The 13,320-nt window shown below is 45.3% G+C and overlaps 1 protein-coding gene across 1 annotated transcript in view; it reads left to right on the top strand.

Moving 5' to 3' along the window:
• Positions 1–13,320, top strand: part of LOC122534969 (dipeptidase 1) — a 53,883-nt gene that overhangs the window by 36,666 nt on the left and 3,897 nt on the right. Inside the window, exons 7-8 of the mRNA XM_043666085.1 lie at positions 688–763; positions 9,245–9,380. Coding sequence (XP_043522020.1) covers positions 688–763; positions 9,245–9,380 — 212 coding nt within the window. The remainder of the gene's footprint in view (positions 1–687; positions 764–9,244; positions 9,381–13,320) is intronic.

Here is a 13,320-nt window from a genome sequence, read left to right on the forward strand (position 1 = left end):
ACTTGTATTATTGTTTTATAACTCATTATTGAAAACAGGTGCAAAAATATTGCCGCGTATCAACATTGTTTTGTTCATCGGATTTTCATATTACTTCTATTATTATCGTACGACTCATTACATTGGAAATTGCTACTGTGCACGTTGTAGGGAACAAATTATTCGCACGTCAACTTTACATCGATACGACAGAGACCCTTGCAGATTCGCAACATCAGGTTTAAAAAGAAACGGCAGAATCTTTTCTTTATCCCTCTTCGCGCAATGTGAGTGTCAGATATTTTTCACAATGCGATCGAGCTCTGGAGCCAAATGAAATTTTAATCAACGCCCGGGTTAACTGAACTTAACGTTCGATCGATCGTGAACTTTAATTGGATGTATAAACAAAATGTCCCAGATAATGTGGAGAATTAATCAATTCGAATTATGTAAACTGCAGTTACATGTACAAACCGTTTGTCTCCCCCCGGAGCGAATTCGTATAAACAGAAACATCTACTCTGCAACATTGTAATTCCAACTAGTCGGCTGATTATGCTCACACTTCCGAAAAGATATATAACTGACGATATGAATAAATGTAAAAAATTGAAATTAGACGAAACGATTCGTTTGAGTCAAACAAATCGTATGTACGTGCTACGCTACAGGCTTAATGACAACGCTCAATTTCATCTGTTGCAGCTCACATTGACCACGTGCGGAAGATCGCCGGTGTGGATCACGTAGGAATAGGCGCCGGCTACGATGGGATCAATCTGTAAGTCCTCCAAATTGTTTTGGTATAAATATATACTCTCAGACGAAACTCTTGAGAGTCTCCTGTTGCAATTAATCGCAAAAAGCTCGTAGTTTTTAACTACGAGCTGGCTTTAACAAACGCATGGTAAATAAGGAAACCGAAAACACGGCGGTAACTTCTTGGAAAGCTTTTTTTAGTGTTGCTTTCATATCGGTCGCGATTTACGAGGTCCGACGTGCAGCTGCCATAAAGCGTACGTTGTTTCTTTATGTTCGCCCGAAGTGTTGACCAGTGGCCCCATAAAGACGTAACACCAAAGCATGTTAAACCGTACCGAGCCATTTTCCCTTTACCAGTTCTTAACTACGCGTCTTTGGAAAGATTCTGTTGTACAGGGTAGGAAACAAAGTTTGTCTGTGGTAATCATAGATGAATTCTAGTTTTACCTTCGATTTGATGGAAATATGTAAAGAACCTGCCTTGCAGAACTTTTCCAAGTTTACGTAATATAGACGTCCACGCATGCAGAATCATAAAGTCGCTGTTAGCACGCGCGCGTCCACGATTAAGAAACTTCTTTCGCCAGTTTTCAAAAGTGGTTGGAAAAGTTTTACTTTCGCAACGAGTCGAATATAACGTAAAAAGAGAAATTTTTGTCCTCGAAATTCCAGATGAAAGTCAATTTTGCGACAGGTTCTTTACACATTTCCATCGAGTCAAAGGTGCCGCGGGCAAACTTTTCTTTCAACCTTGTACATTCCTTTCGAAGTAGTTTCAACAACACACGTTTACATTCCATGCATAACCATAATAGTAATCCGCGTATTTTTTTATACCTATGTACACGAGTTTTACGCACGAATGCAATCGGCGTTGAAACAGGTTCACACACGCGATTGCATTCCAACACGTGTTGCATGAAAATGCGTTTCATTGCTGGAAAATAACGACGGATGGTAGAACGATAAAAAAAAAAAGAAGAAGAAGAAAGAAAAAAAAATCGCGACCGATTATTGGGATTAACGAGAAATATGAATGGAGGCTGGAGAGAGAGAGAGAAAGAGAGAGAGAAAAAAAAGAAAAAAAACGTTTGAACAGTAAAGGCATTAAAACTATTCTCCAGCAAATTGTTTCACGCGACCCCGCACGTTCCATTAAAGCGAGCCGACGCGAGCGAGCGCAAAGGGGTGGAAGAAGCGATAACATCGATGCGCGCGATATACATAGACGTTCGATATTTCATAGATCGAACGGGACGTCGTCGCGTCAGTCAACCATCGTCCATCGGCTAATTCCTCCGCTTACCCGGTTAACGTCGCCGCGGCGACGTTAATTGTAACAGAGCCCAACAATGGCCGTGACTGGGCCAGGAATATTACAGATGGACTAAAAGCAGATTCACCGGGCCGCGGTGTCGCGCGGCGGCGTCGCTCTATTATCACCGTCGTCGTCGTGCCGTTTTGTTTGCGTTATAACTCGCCGGTAGAAGGTATTTACCAGAGTTTCATCGTCGCCGGAGAAACAATGGCGCGAAAAAGGATCGGATGAAACGCGGCGACTATCGGTCGACCCTGTTTGCGACGCTGTGACGCATTATACCTGCCCGAGGCTGGAATCGGAGCGTTTGCCATTAAGCTGCGCGCGCTTGAAAAGAGAAAAAAGATCGCGACAGGGAGAGAGAGAGAGAGAAAGAGAGGGAAAAAGAGAGAATAAAATGCGAAAAAAAAGGTATCAGATGCTAAAAAGTTGTCAGGTTTCGCAAATCCGTGCGAGAGACACGTGCGTGGACGTGGAATCGAATAACTGGAATAACAACGCGAGCCAAGAGAGCCAAGCGATTTGCACATCGTACTTCGACGAAAAAAAAAAAAAAGACAGAAGAAAAGAAAGGAACAAAAATATAGCAAACGAGAAGAAAAAGGTGGCGTCGATCGAATCCGTTTCACCTGCAATGCCGTTTTCGTAGTTTCGTCGGGGGGGAAGGGGCGACATCGAGAACGCTTCCGGCGCGCGAGCAACGCGCTCGAATTATCTACAAACGGCCGAACGATTATTAATTGGACAAAATCGGGGAATTTATCGTTCGTGCGTGTTTAAATTCAATGGCTGACGCACGAAATAGAATAGGTTCAGCGATGCTGATCAAAACGGGGATAAACATCATCGAAACAGCACAATTAACAAAAGTCTGCCGACTAAGCAATTAAGAATTAATTACATAATTTTCGAAACAACGTTTCTCCCGTGCCAAGCCTTTGACAGTCCAACCATAAAACTGAACTCGCTTTATACTCGCTCTAATTGCCTAGGACACGGAAAGTAATAAGAGATAACACTTTTAGCGGAGCTTCGTCAGCGAGAGAAATGTTAGGAAGCACACTGCGTTTCTTCTTTTCACGAGAGAGCGATCCTTACGGCAGTTACGAGTTACAACAGTCTCGAGTTAAAAAATTTCGGACACAAGTACGTAAAGAGAAACTCGCGATGGCAGAAAACACTCTCACACACACATACACAGGCTGAAAAAAGGTTTTTCAAATTTACGCACCAGCTGAGAGAAAATGGTAAATAAATTGCTAGATTGAAGTGCACTTTGAACGAGCGTGCAAAATAAGAATGATCGATCGGTACAATTATTATTGTTGGCGTATATACCTTCTCGGCTGGGCGAGATTGAAACGTTTGAAAGGAAGAAGAAAAGTGCTGTGAACTGGACCGGGAAATTGAGGTATCGAATAATAACGAACTGCAGAAAATTTCACGAAGTATCGAAACTATTATATTTCGTTGGAAAGCTTCGATTCGTTAATCGCTGGGGTTTGGAGTAAATACCGGGTCGACGCGGTTCCCTTCGTACATTCAATACCCTTGCCGAACGCAGTTGATTGAATAAACTCCGCGATAAGTGCGGTCGCGATGAATCGTCGGATATTCTAGCTTAAGGGAGGGGCGAATTTAACAAAAACACGAGTACGAGCAACGACAATCTCGCCCATTCGACAAACGTAACCTCGAATGAATGCATTTTTTAAAAAACACGACCCGTTTATTCCGGCACCGGAACATTCGGTTTTTCCGGATCCAATAATCAATTCGTCGTCAAAAGAAACGGCGACCTGAATCGAGACACGTTGTTTATTTATCCGTCCGATTGGGTGAACAGAAAAATCCAACAGACAGATTCGACCCAACGGAAACACGAAATTCACAGAATTCGATCGACCTTTCCGTTGATTAGGCTTTCAAAGAACGTTAAAATTCATATTACCATCGCCAACGTTGGAACGGGATTCCCTTCAGAGTTATTATTAATCGCGATACATACCGACCTGCGCGTGCTCAATCAACGAGCGCATTACGCCGCGTAAAAGATATTTATTAACCGGGTAATAGCACGATTAAGAGATAATTACACGGTTGACGTTCAACTCCGTAATTTTCGTTCGCTTTTTTTGACGGAATTCTTACGCTCGTGGATAGAAAAAAATGCGTAAAATGTACAATCGGAATTTGTCACGTGGCACCTAGGCACGGTTCTCCATTTTACTACCATTCATAAATATCCGGCCACTTTGCTCGATTTGCGTGGCAACGGTGTGTAAATTATACGAAGCAGTGCAAATTACCTTTTAATGCGTTCGATAGACTGTAAATCTCGATCGCCTGTTTAAAAACGCGGCGATAATACAGTTGAATAATCGCTACAATTAGCCCGTTTCATTTACTAGCGAGGTTTATTAGTTCAAAGCGAGGGCGTTGCTTCTGTCAAAAGTTTGCGCGTCAGTCTGGAACGTCGTCAACGTTGACTTTCACACAAGTTTAAAAGTGATTTTATTTTATAGAGGATGTCTCTGCGTCAGTAGTACAAGCGAAGTGAAGGTGAAAAAATAAGTTGAAAACAAAGGAAAAAATGTTTTCGTTTTCGTGGCTTTGTTCTCGAGTAAATCGAAATTTTTGAATGTTCTGCGTGTATGCGTGCATTCAACGACGACGTACATGAATGAATGTAATGTTGATCAGTTATTAATACCTGCTTACTTAGAATGAGTTTAGAACTGAACCTCCTCTCACGCGGAGACATCATCACGATCAATATAAAAGTGTTTCGTATTTAATTTTTCTGATTAAAATACGTATAATCGAAAATAATGCAACAGTAGTATACGTATATCTCCATGGAAATTTCATACGAGCGCACGTTTTGCGTTTATCTCAGTTTCTGTCGTTAGCGCATCAAACACTCTCACGCGAAAACTTTTTTAGTCGATCCCACAAGTCGATCGTAGATTAGAGGCAGAAGAAAATACTGCATCGAGAGACGAAAAAATTCTGACGGACCGTCCTCGAGGAAATTTCGCGTGCGATTAAAATTTACTCAATACCGTGATTCAATGGCAAGCACGTCGAGGTCGCGTTCAATCTCGAGGCAATCGTAATTTTAATAGCGTAATTGGCTATAGCTGCGCGTAGTCTGCAGTTTCGTACGATGAAATGAAAAAGGGGGGAGGGAAAAAGAACAAAAAAGACCTCGGAGTCACCTCGTATTTTCCCGTGAATTTCACGTAAATACCTTTTAATATTCCCCCTGAAAATGAATCGTTACACGCTTTGCCTTTGCTTCTCGATTTTTATTTATCGACGGTAAAAAAAAAAAAAAAAGAAAAAAAAGAAGAGCTCCGATAATATCGATGGACGATATCCGGTGCAGTTTGGTGATAACAAATAACGCACTAGTCATCGAACAATGAATGATATAAAAGGGAGTTTTGGTCGAATATTGATCGACGATCCGGTATAGTTTGATGACAACAAACAACGGACGGGCCATCGAATAACGTGGAACTTCCATTTTGAAAACGCGTCGTCCGCGCTTTACACCGTCGCGCTGCTCGGGATAACCGCGAGCTTTTTATTATTCGCCAAACGAATCGATACCGTAGCGGCGAATAAATAGCAACCGGCCGAATGGAATCGAGCATCATCGCGTTAAGTCTGATAATTACCATCAATTATTCTGTCCAATAATCCTACAGCCGGAGTAATTAGCATCGATATCGAAGGTGGGGGGAGGAGGGGGGGCGAGGAGAATTGGGGAAATGGAAGGGAGAGGGAACGAAAAGCGGGCGAAAGCCTGGCGAAGTATTTTTCTCCTTTCGCCACAGAGCCGCACAGGTTTTCACAGGAGTATCGATCACTTCAACGTTTCTTCCACTGCAGCCCGCTGCTTTTTCCTATTTTCGTCTTTCATTCTCGCTTATAAATCACTGTCAGATCAGGCTGGACGAAATGTATCTCCTGGTTCGAATGGGATTTTCGGTTCCGACGTCAGTCGTCGTCGTAGTCGTCGTTGTCGTCGATGGGACGCGGAAGAATGGAGAAAGATGGCGGTGATGCAGTTCTGGTGTCCACGTGAATGCCGGCTTTGTCGAGTTTCGTTCTTTTCGAGTAACGTTCGGTTCGGTCTGTGTATCTCGTATCCCGGAAATCCGGAAATCGTACGAATCAGTCGCGATCGTTCCTCCTCGCCCCCCTCGGGATCCAGTACCGTCGGCAACCCTCCTAGCGCGAAGCTGGAAATTCTGCGATTCGCGGAGACACGCTTGTAATCACGGTTATGTTAATTTAGAATAATCGCATTTGTGCTAGATAGATTATAGACAGCAGTGCTGTTGTTTCTTTAATCTCTTCAGGCATACGTGCGTTTTGTTTAAATTGTAATTATTCTCACCGACAAAGAAACAGTGAAAATTTACGCACTACTTTCGATATAAACTGAATAGGACATAATCAAACAAAAAACTAAATCATCATTTCCAACAAAAAAAAAAATTAATCGAGAAGAGGTCGAATCGCTGACGAGATTCATACACAATTCGAATCTTCTACCACCAATACTTACGATAGTCTCAATATTGCGTACATAATTGTTACTTCTTTCCCTTGGTTGGAAGAGAAGAGATTCGAAGGGGAAATGATAATGGTCCACGGGGTGAAACGGAGCCAGTGAAAAATTTCACATCGTAATCGCGCGCCGGCTAATATCGACGGTGGTCGAGGAGGCATCAACAGAGGAGGCATCGATAACGATGGCTGATACCAAACACGGGCAACGCATACGTGGAAACGTATTTCCCCGGGAAACCATCTCCCCCGCCCCCTTCCTCGCCCACCGGTGTACTCGTCCACGGTCGTCTCGTAATGACGGACACACTCGATTTGGAAATTTCCGAGATTGAAACAACGCCGGTGACCGCAGACGGTCGATGTCCGTACGCAGTATATAGCTGCATAACTGCCAGTTTCAGCCGCGATATGACGCGCCATGAATAAGTCTCTAACCGCTCTTGTTGGGCCGACATTGTCAGCAGGTAGCATTCAACGGGTTCTGCAACGCTCGTTGTCGGCTGGCCCTTCTCTGCCGCTCGTTATGACGCGCGTAATGAGAACGTCGAAATTCAGACTGATCCCTTTTAACGCTCTACTCGGCCGTCATTCCTCTAATTCGCCGTGAATATATCTGCCGCGTGCGTAGCGCCGAGTGGAGTCGAGTCGAGTCGAGTCGAGTCGAATCGCGTCGGGTCGACGCGATGCCATCGACCGTATCGAAATTAGTTAACTCGGCTTCCGTCACGTCTCTGCCGTTTCCAGCCGTTTCCGGGCACGTCGATTGATTTATTTATATTTTCGGCTGGAGCAATCCCGCCGAAGGAGTCAACAAATGCGATCGACGCTCGATCGTAACGAGGCCATCGGCCGAAGAGGTGGGTGGAGTACGAAAGAAGACGAGGGAGACGTCGCCCTAGTTTTCGCTTCACGACGACCCAGATAACGCGTTTAATTGCTGAATTAAATGCGAAATCTCACAGAAACGAAACCAAAAAAAAAAAAGAAAAGAACAAGCCGACCACCGCTTTTTAACGATTACACACGTGTAAATTGGGACACGTGCAAAGAAATTGCCGCGTCGCGAAACATTTTCACGTCAAGTTTGATGAAAGGTTGATGCGCGGTGAACGAGACGTGGCAAAAAGAAACACACAGTTATTAAAACAGACGAATCAGCGAGATTCACAGGAAGGTACCAAACACGTAGTGATCGGAAAACGAAAATATTTAACGTGCGATAATTTTTGTTAGTTTTTGTTATCCGGCGTTGGGGCGGCTCTCTCGGAGTCGTTCACAAAACGAGCGGACCTCGGAGCTCGACCTCGTGGCACATTTTCAGATTTCGGATCGCGGAAGGCGGGCCCGGAGACTCCTAAAGAACGAAATCGCCCCCTGACGTTTCTCGCTGCGCGTCAGCCAGCCAAGTCGCGCCGTCATCCGGCACCGGCTCTATAGTAATTAAAGTAATGAGGAATAAACCGCCCTAGGAGAATTGCAATTTGGAGAGGAAGCCCCTTCTCCCGGACAAGCTCGTTATCGTATTTCGGATTTCCGTCGCAACGGCTTTGTCTCGAGACGAGAAGCCAGCAACGCAGACGTTTCATGAAATTTCTTCGCCCCTCGCACGTAAACGTTATTAACGCTTTTCACGCCTATTGATTCGTGCAACTCGAACTCGAAATGGTGGAAACACAGCTCGAAGCAAACAGACAACCAAGCAAACTCGAGGAGTCGAGTGGAACGTTGGTACGTGGATCGAACAACGTCGCGCAAGGGACAAGTTGCGCTAATTCTTTCGTGGGTGAATTGTTATTCTGCCCTTCGTGTATTATGAACAAAGGTTATCGCGAGTTTCTCCGGTGTCGGAGGGGGGGGGGGGGGGGGGGCGCGTACGCTCGTATTAAACGTGAAAAGGATTATTCGTCTCGCGACCGGTGGCATAATAGATTAAACTTCCTCCTAAGAATTACGCGGCGGTGAAATTACTGTAGTAATACAGGGCACGTGAGGTATACCCGGCGCCTCTTATAAAAGTTTCAAGTAGTTTTCTAATTTAAACTCCGGCCGGGCGTACCCCTTTGCTTCATTAAAACCCTATTTTATCGCGCGGAAATATTTATGTAAATAGCGATCTCACGGCTTATATAAACTTTCCGCCCATCGTCGATGAAGGAGAGGAGCCTTTCGTTGAATGCTGATTTAACGCGTTAACCTTCAAAGAGACAGAGGAGCCGGCTGAAGTTGTTCGATCGACTGATCGAACGCAAACACCCTCGTACAGCATTATGTGTGTATTATGTGTGTATGTGTGTGTACACCTCTGACACTGGCGCAATTGTAATTGAAACAGTAGAAACGGTAGAACCTCGTTTATCCTCCGCTTCATTTATACTACGAACAAGTTAATGCTCACAGCTTTAGATATACAAATTCACGGTTGAATTTCCATTATGCGCGAGCTACCAGCGTAGCAACTTTAGAGTTGCACGAAACGTGTATTCTTGCACGACGAATCCATTCAGAATAAATTTCTCGCGAGCGCCAAGGAAGAAACGATTAAGCGCGAGAACCAACGAACGTTCTCGAGATAACATTGCCATCTGTCTTTTTCAGAACACCGGCAGGATTGGAAGACGTTAGCAAGTATCCGGAGCTGTTCGCGGAACTATTGGCGCGCGGATGGTTGGAAAAGGACATTCAGAAACTGGCGGGGCTGAATCTGATTCGTGTGTTCAAGGCGGTGGAGAAGGTAAACGTTTCTTAGTCCTCGAAATGCCACGTACACATAAGCACCTCTGTGGAACCAGATTTATTGGATTAGTCGGTGTTGGCGAGTCGACACGCCGATTTGATTTCACCGTGTTATACCACGGATGACGGTTTACGAATTTTTTTCAGCAACACGCGAGAAATTTATCGATCTGTTTGTGATTCGTGGCTAAGGTCAACGACTTGTCGGTTTCTTTTTCTTTTTTTTTTTTTTTGGTTCTGATCAAAAGTACCACTGTATTCCATTCGCTTGTTTCAATTATGGTTTTCGAGAAAACCAGAGATCAACATCCGGCGTGAATTAATCTCCCGATAATTGAGAATGACCAGCCAATTCGTATCAAATAGGCTCGCGATTTCGTCAATTTGTTGATACGATTCGTACGATCAGGTTATCGCGCTATCAAGTTGGCACGATTATATTCGACGATTATATCTAGTCGATATTGTTGCTAACCATTTTAGAGCTATTTAACAGAACGGTGTTGGGTAATGTCATAACTCTCTCGATGTAACTTGGCGACAAATGTCAAGCAATGCGATAAAAGTAGATAAAGTAAAAATTATTATGCCTGTGTTCATGCACGTGGTTTAGGTTCAATTGAAAAGAATATGGCGCTATTAATCGAAATGATCGAACGTTATGGCACTATTAGAAACTAAATTAAAAATGGTTGGTCGCGTAATTGAAAAGGGAAGAATCGCACGAAGTACAACCGCGAATCTGTCAGTTCTCTATAATTGCTCTGATATTCTTATTCCGATCGCGCAAACACGCGTGAAAGCGACAAGTGATAAATCGGTCCGTGGGACGACAGTCGACTGGTAGCGTTGGTCTCCCTCTGGACGCGAAACAACCGATGGCCAGGAATCAGGTTAGTCGAGTTAGACCAATATCGGATTTAATAAAGCACACAAATCATGCATCCGCCGGTGTGCATCGTCCGGAGAAACGGCTGGACTCCGCGCGTACACTCGCCCGACGATTTTTGTTCTCTTGGAGTTTTGCCAATCCCACTAGAACCAGCTGGCTCGATTCTCCACCTACCGAAACCACCGTCCCCTGCCCCATCCCCCTTCGCGCGATTTGTACCGATCTACTACCGTATGTGTGCGCACATACGTGTTATATACCGCTCACATCAAAGGATCATACGTTCGCCGTAGCTGCGTTTTCTAACGCCGCGCCTCCTGTCACGCGTTAGACCTTTGCTCCCCTTTCAAAAGCAAAGAAGGAAGATCATCGACGCAAAAGAAACTTGAAAACGCGCACTTTCACTACGGAGGCAGCTTATTTTCGAATTATTTCGATAAAATCGTTTGTGAAAACCGTTGGAGTTTTTTTTAACGCTGCGCGTTACGAAACTTGTTCCCGCGCCGCGGTTCTGGATCCGTACGATATTTTTCGTATCGCGGAGGAAAAGAAACGTGGAATATCTTCGTGTTGAATCGTGAGATTTTATCAAGAGTCACGTTTGCAAAAAAATGTGAAAAATTCGTGGGAAACGTTCCACGGGCTGTTTATCATTTCTAATATCAAGGAACGTGTCGCGTACAGTTTGCCTGCGTCTGACAAGCAAACGAATAGGAAACGAATAATTCGCATCACGTCCCAACGTTGCACGTGAAATCGTCGCCCGTGTTTTCGAGGGCCGCGTTAATTTTTCAAGTATTTCGACTGCTCCTCTGCCTCGCTGCCCCTCTGACTTGACTTGACTTTCTCCTCGTGGAGCCGACAGTTCGCTACGAGCAACGTTTACCGAGCGGAACATTAGCGGAATTACGCGAGAGCTCGTAGCGCGGGAAATTACGCGTGCAAATAGTGTCGGTTATTTGACGACCCTTGACGTTCGCCGTCACTGAAATTACAACGATAATTTAATCGCGATTCAGCCACCGTCCACGCAGCGAGATACTAACCAAAGCGGATTTCTCTAATACGCGAAAAGTAACACGACGTGCCGGTGTACAGTCAGATCTCGAGCAAAATGTTGAAAACCCCGGCGGCAACGAAACGAAACGTAAAGAATCGCTCGTTTTTCGGTGAGATTCGCGGAAGAAAGAGATGGGAGTTGCCTCATCGATCCAATTAAACGTTTCGCCGGCGGAAATTCACGCTAGACCCCACGGGAAAAGGAAATTATTCGCACAATGAAGCACAGTTTCCGGCAGAGCGATCGCTGCCGCTTCGCGAGAGCACCGTTCCCTATCTACGAATAGCGACTCCTTCGGCCTGGCAGGTGGCGTTAATTCATACCTCGTCAGACGAAGCGGAACAAGCACCGGCTGTACGTGTTCCTTTAAGCGGCTGTCTGTGTCTACGCTGTGTCTCTCGGCTCCCCCGTGTTTTACCGTGCGTGTCACAAAAGACAGAGGCTCGAACGACTTTAATTCCCCGCTCCTTGTTCCGGACGTAGGCGCGCCCTTCGCAGACCAGAATCCCCGAGCATTCGGACTGCTCGTTACTGGAACCGGCGAACGAAAACGTCGCAATTGTACAAACAATAGGGACCAACACGTCCGGAGACACGGAAATACCGTGTGAAATTGAATTTCGACCGTCGCCACGCCGGGACAATGATGAAATTTCGAATTACGCGGTGTCTTTTATCGTTCGTTGCGGTTCGTAGAAAAACACAGCGTCCGCGAGGTATGAACGGCGCCAGGTGAAAGAAGGCGAAGACCAGGAAATTGAAACGCGTCTTGACACACGAGGCTGTGCAGCCCGCGTTAATTGCATCCCGAGAGACGTGGCGCGAAACACGATTGTTTCCCCGAGACGAAAAAAAACATCGAGACTCGAGACCGAGGTAAGGGCAAGATGTTGGAGAAATAAAGGCGTAACGAATTCTGACGATCAAACAAGAACCAAGGCTAAGCCTTCGGTTGGATAATTACGAGAAAGCTTCCACGTATCTTGATACATAGTACGCTTCGTACGTGTAATCACCGAGGAATGTTTTTCAGTCCAAATGGATGAAATCGTCTAAAACGCGTTAAAGCTACACGACGCTTCGCGATCGCTATCTCGAGGATCGTGAGTGGAGTAATGACCGACGATATCGGTTCGGATGAGTGCAATAAGACACTTCCTTCCTCCCCCACGGTTATCGTCGCTCGTGAATAAAAGGGGAGGGGGGAAACGAGAACGAGTCGTGTTTGATTAAAAACATTTGGAATTTACGAACGATAACTTAATGACGAGACGACGGCGCTCCCAGATCCTTCCCAACGAATCATCTTCGTGTCCATTTAACAATTTAATTCTCCCGACAATATCGCAGAGTGCTCCGCAACGAGGGGAGGGGGAGAGGAGGGGAAAAATTCAATTTTCATAAAAATTTTCACGTTCAATAAAACGTGTACGCGGCCCACGGAGAAACGACGATCGTGTATTACGATGGCCGAGACGTTGGCGACGTCTCGTCGGGACATCGTCGATGCTTTTTGTCACCGGTGCAGCGCGAAACACAAAGCAATAAGACGAACGACGAAGACTAGATTTGATCAGGACTCAGCCGAAGCCATTAGGACTCTGTACGCCAGAGATCCATTCTCGTTTCAACCTTTCGAGTAACGAGTAACAAGCAACCTCTTGGCTCTCCGGGCGCCGTTTCATTTCATTCGGGGTTTATTCGAGCAAAATACTCGAGGAGAAATGGAAAAGACGGAGAGTGGCCGTCGCTGCGAAATAAACGGCAATAACGATCGAATCTCGGCACGTTACCGTTCGCGATATCTTTATTTTTATCCTTTGCCTTCTCTCGTAGCTTTCGTTCGCGGGCAAATCGGTTAAAGGATTACAAATCCCCGTTGACCTACAAAACGAAACGGCAATCTCGACGTTGGAAAGGACTCTCGATCCAGACACAGAGACCCGTTTCAACGTGGACCCCGTTTACCCCGTTTGAACCGATTAA

Source organism: Frieseomelitta varia, unplaced genomic scaffold (genome assembly GCF_011392965.1).
Source record: "Frieseomelitta varia isolate USP_RPSP 00005682 unplaced genomic scaffold, Fvar_1.2 scaffold_652, whole genome shotgun sequence".
NCBI lineage: Eukaryota > Metazoa > Arthropoda > Insecta > Hymenoptera > Apidae > Frieseomelitta > Frieseomelitta varia.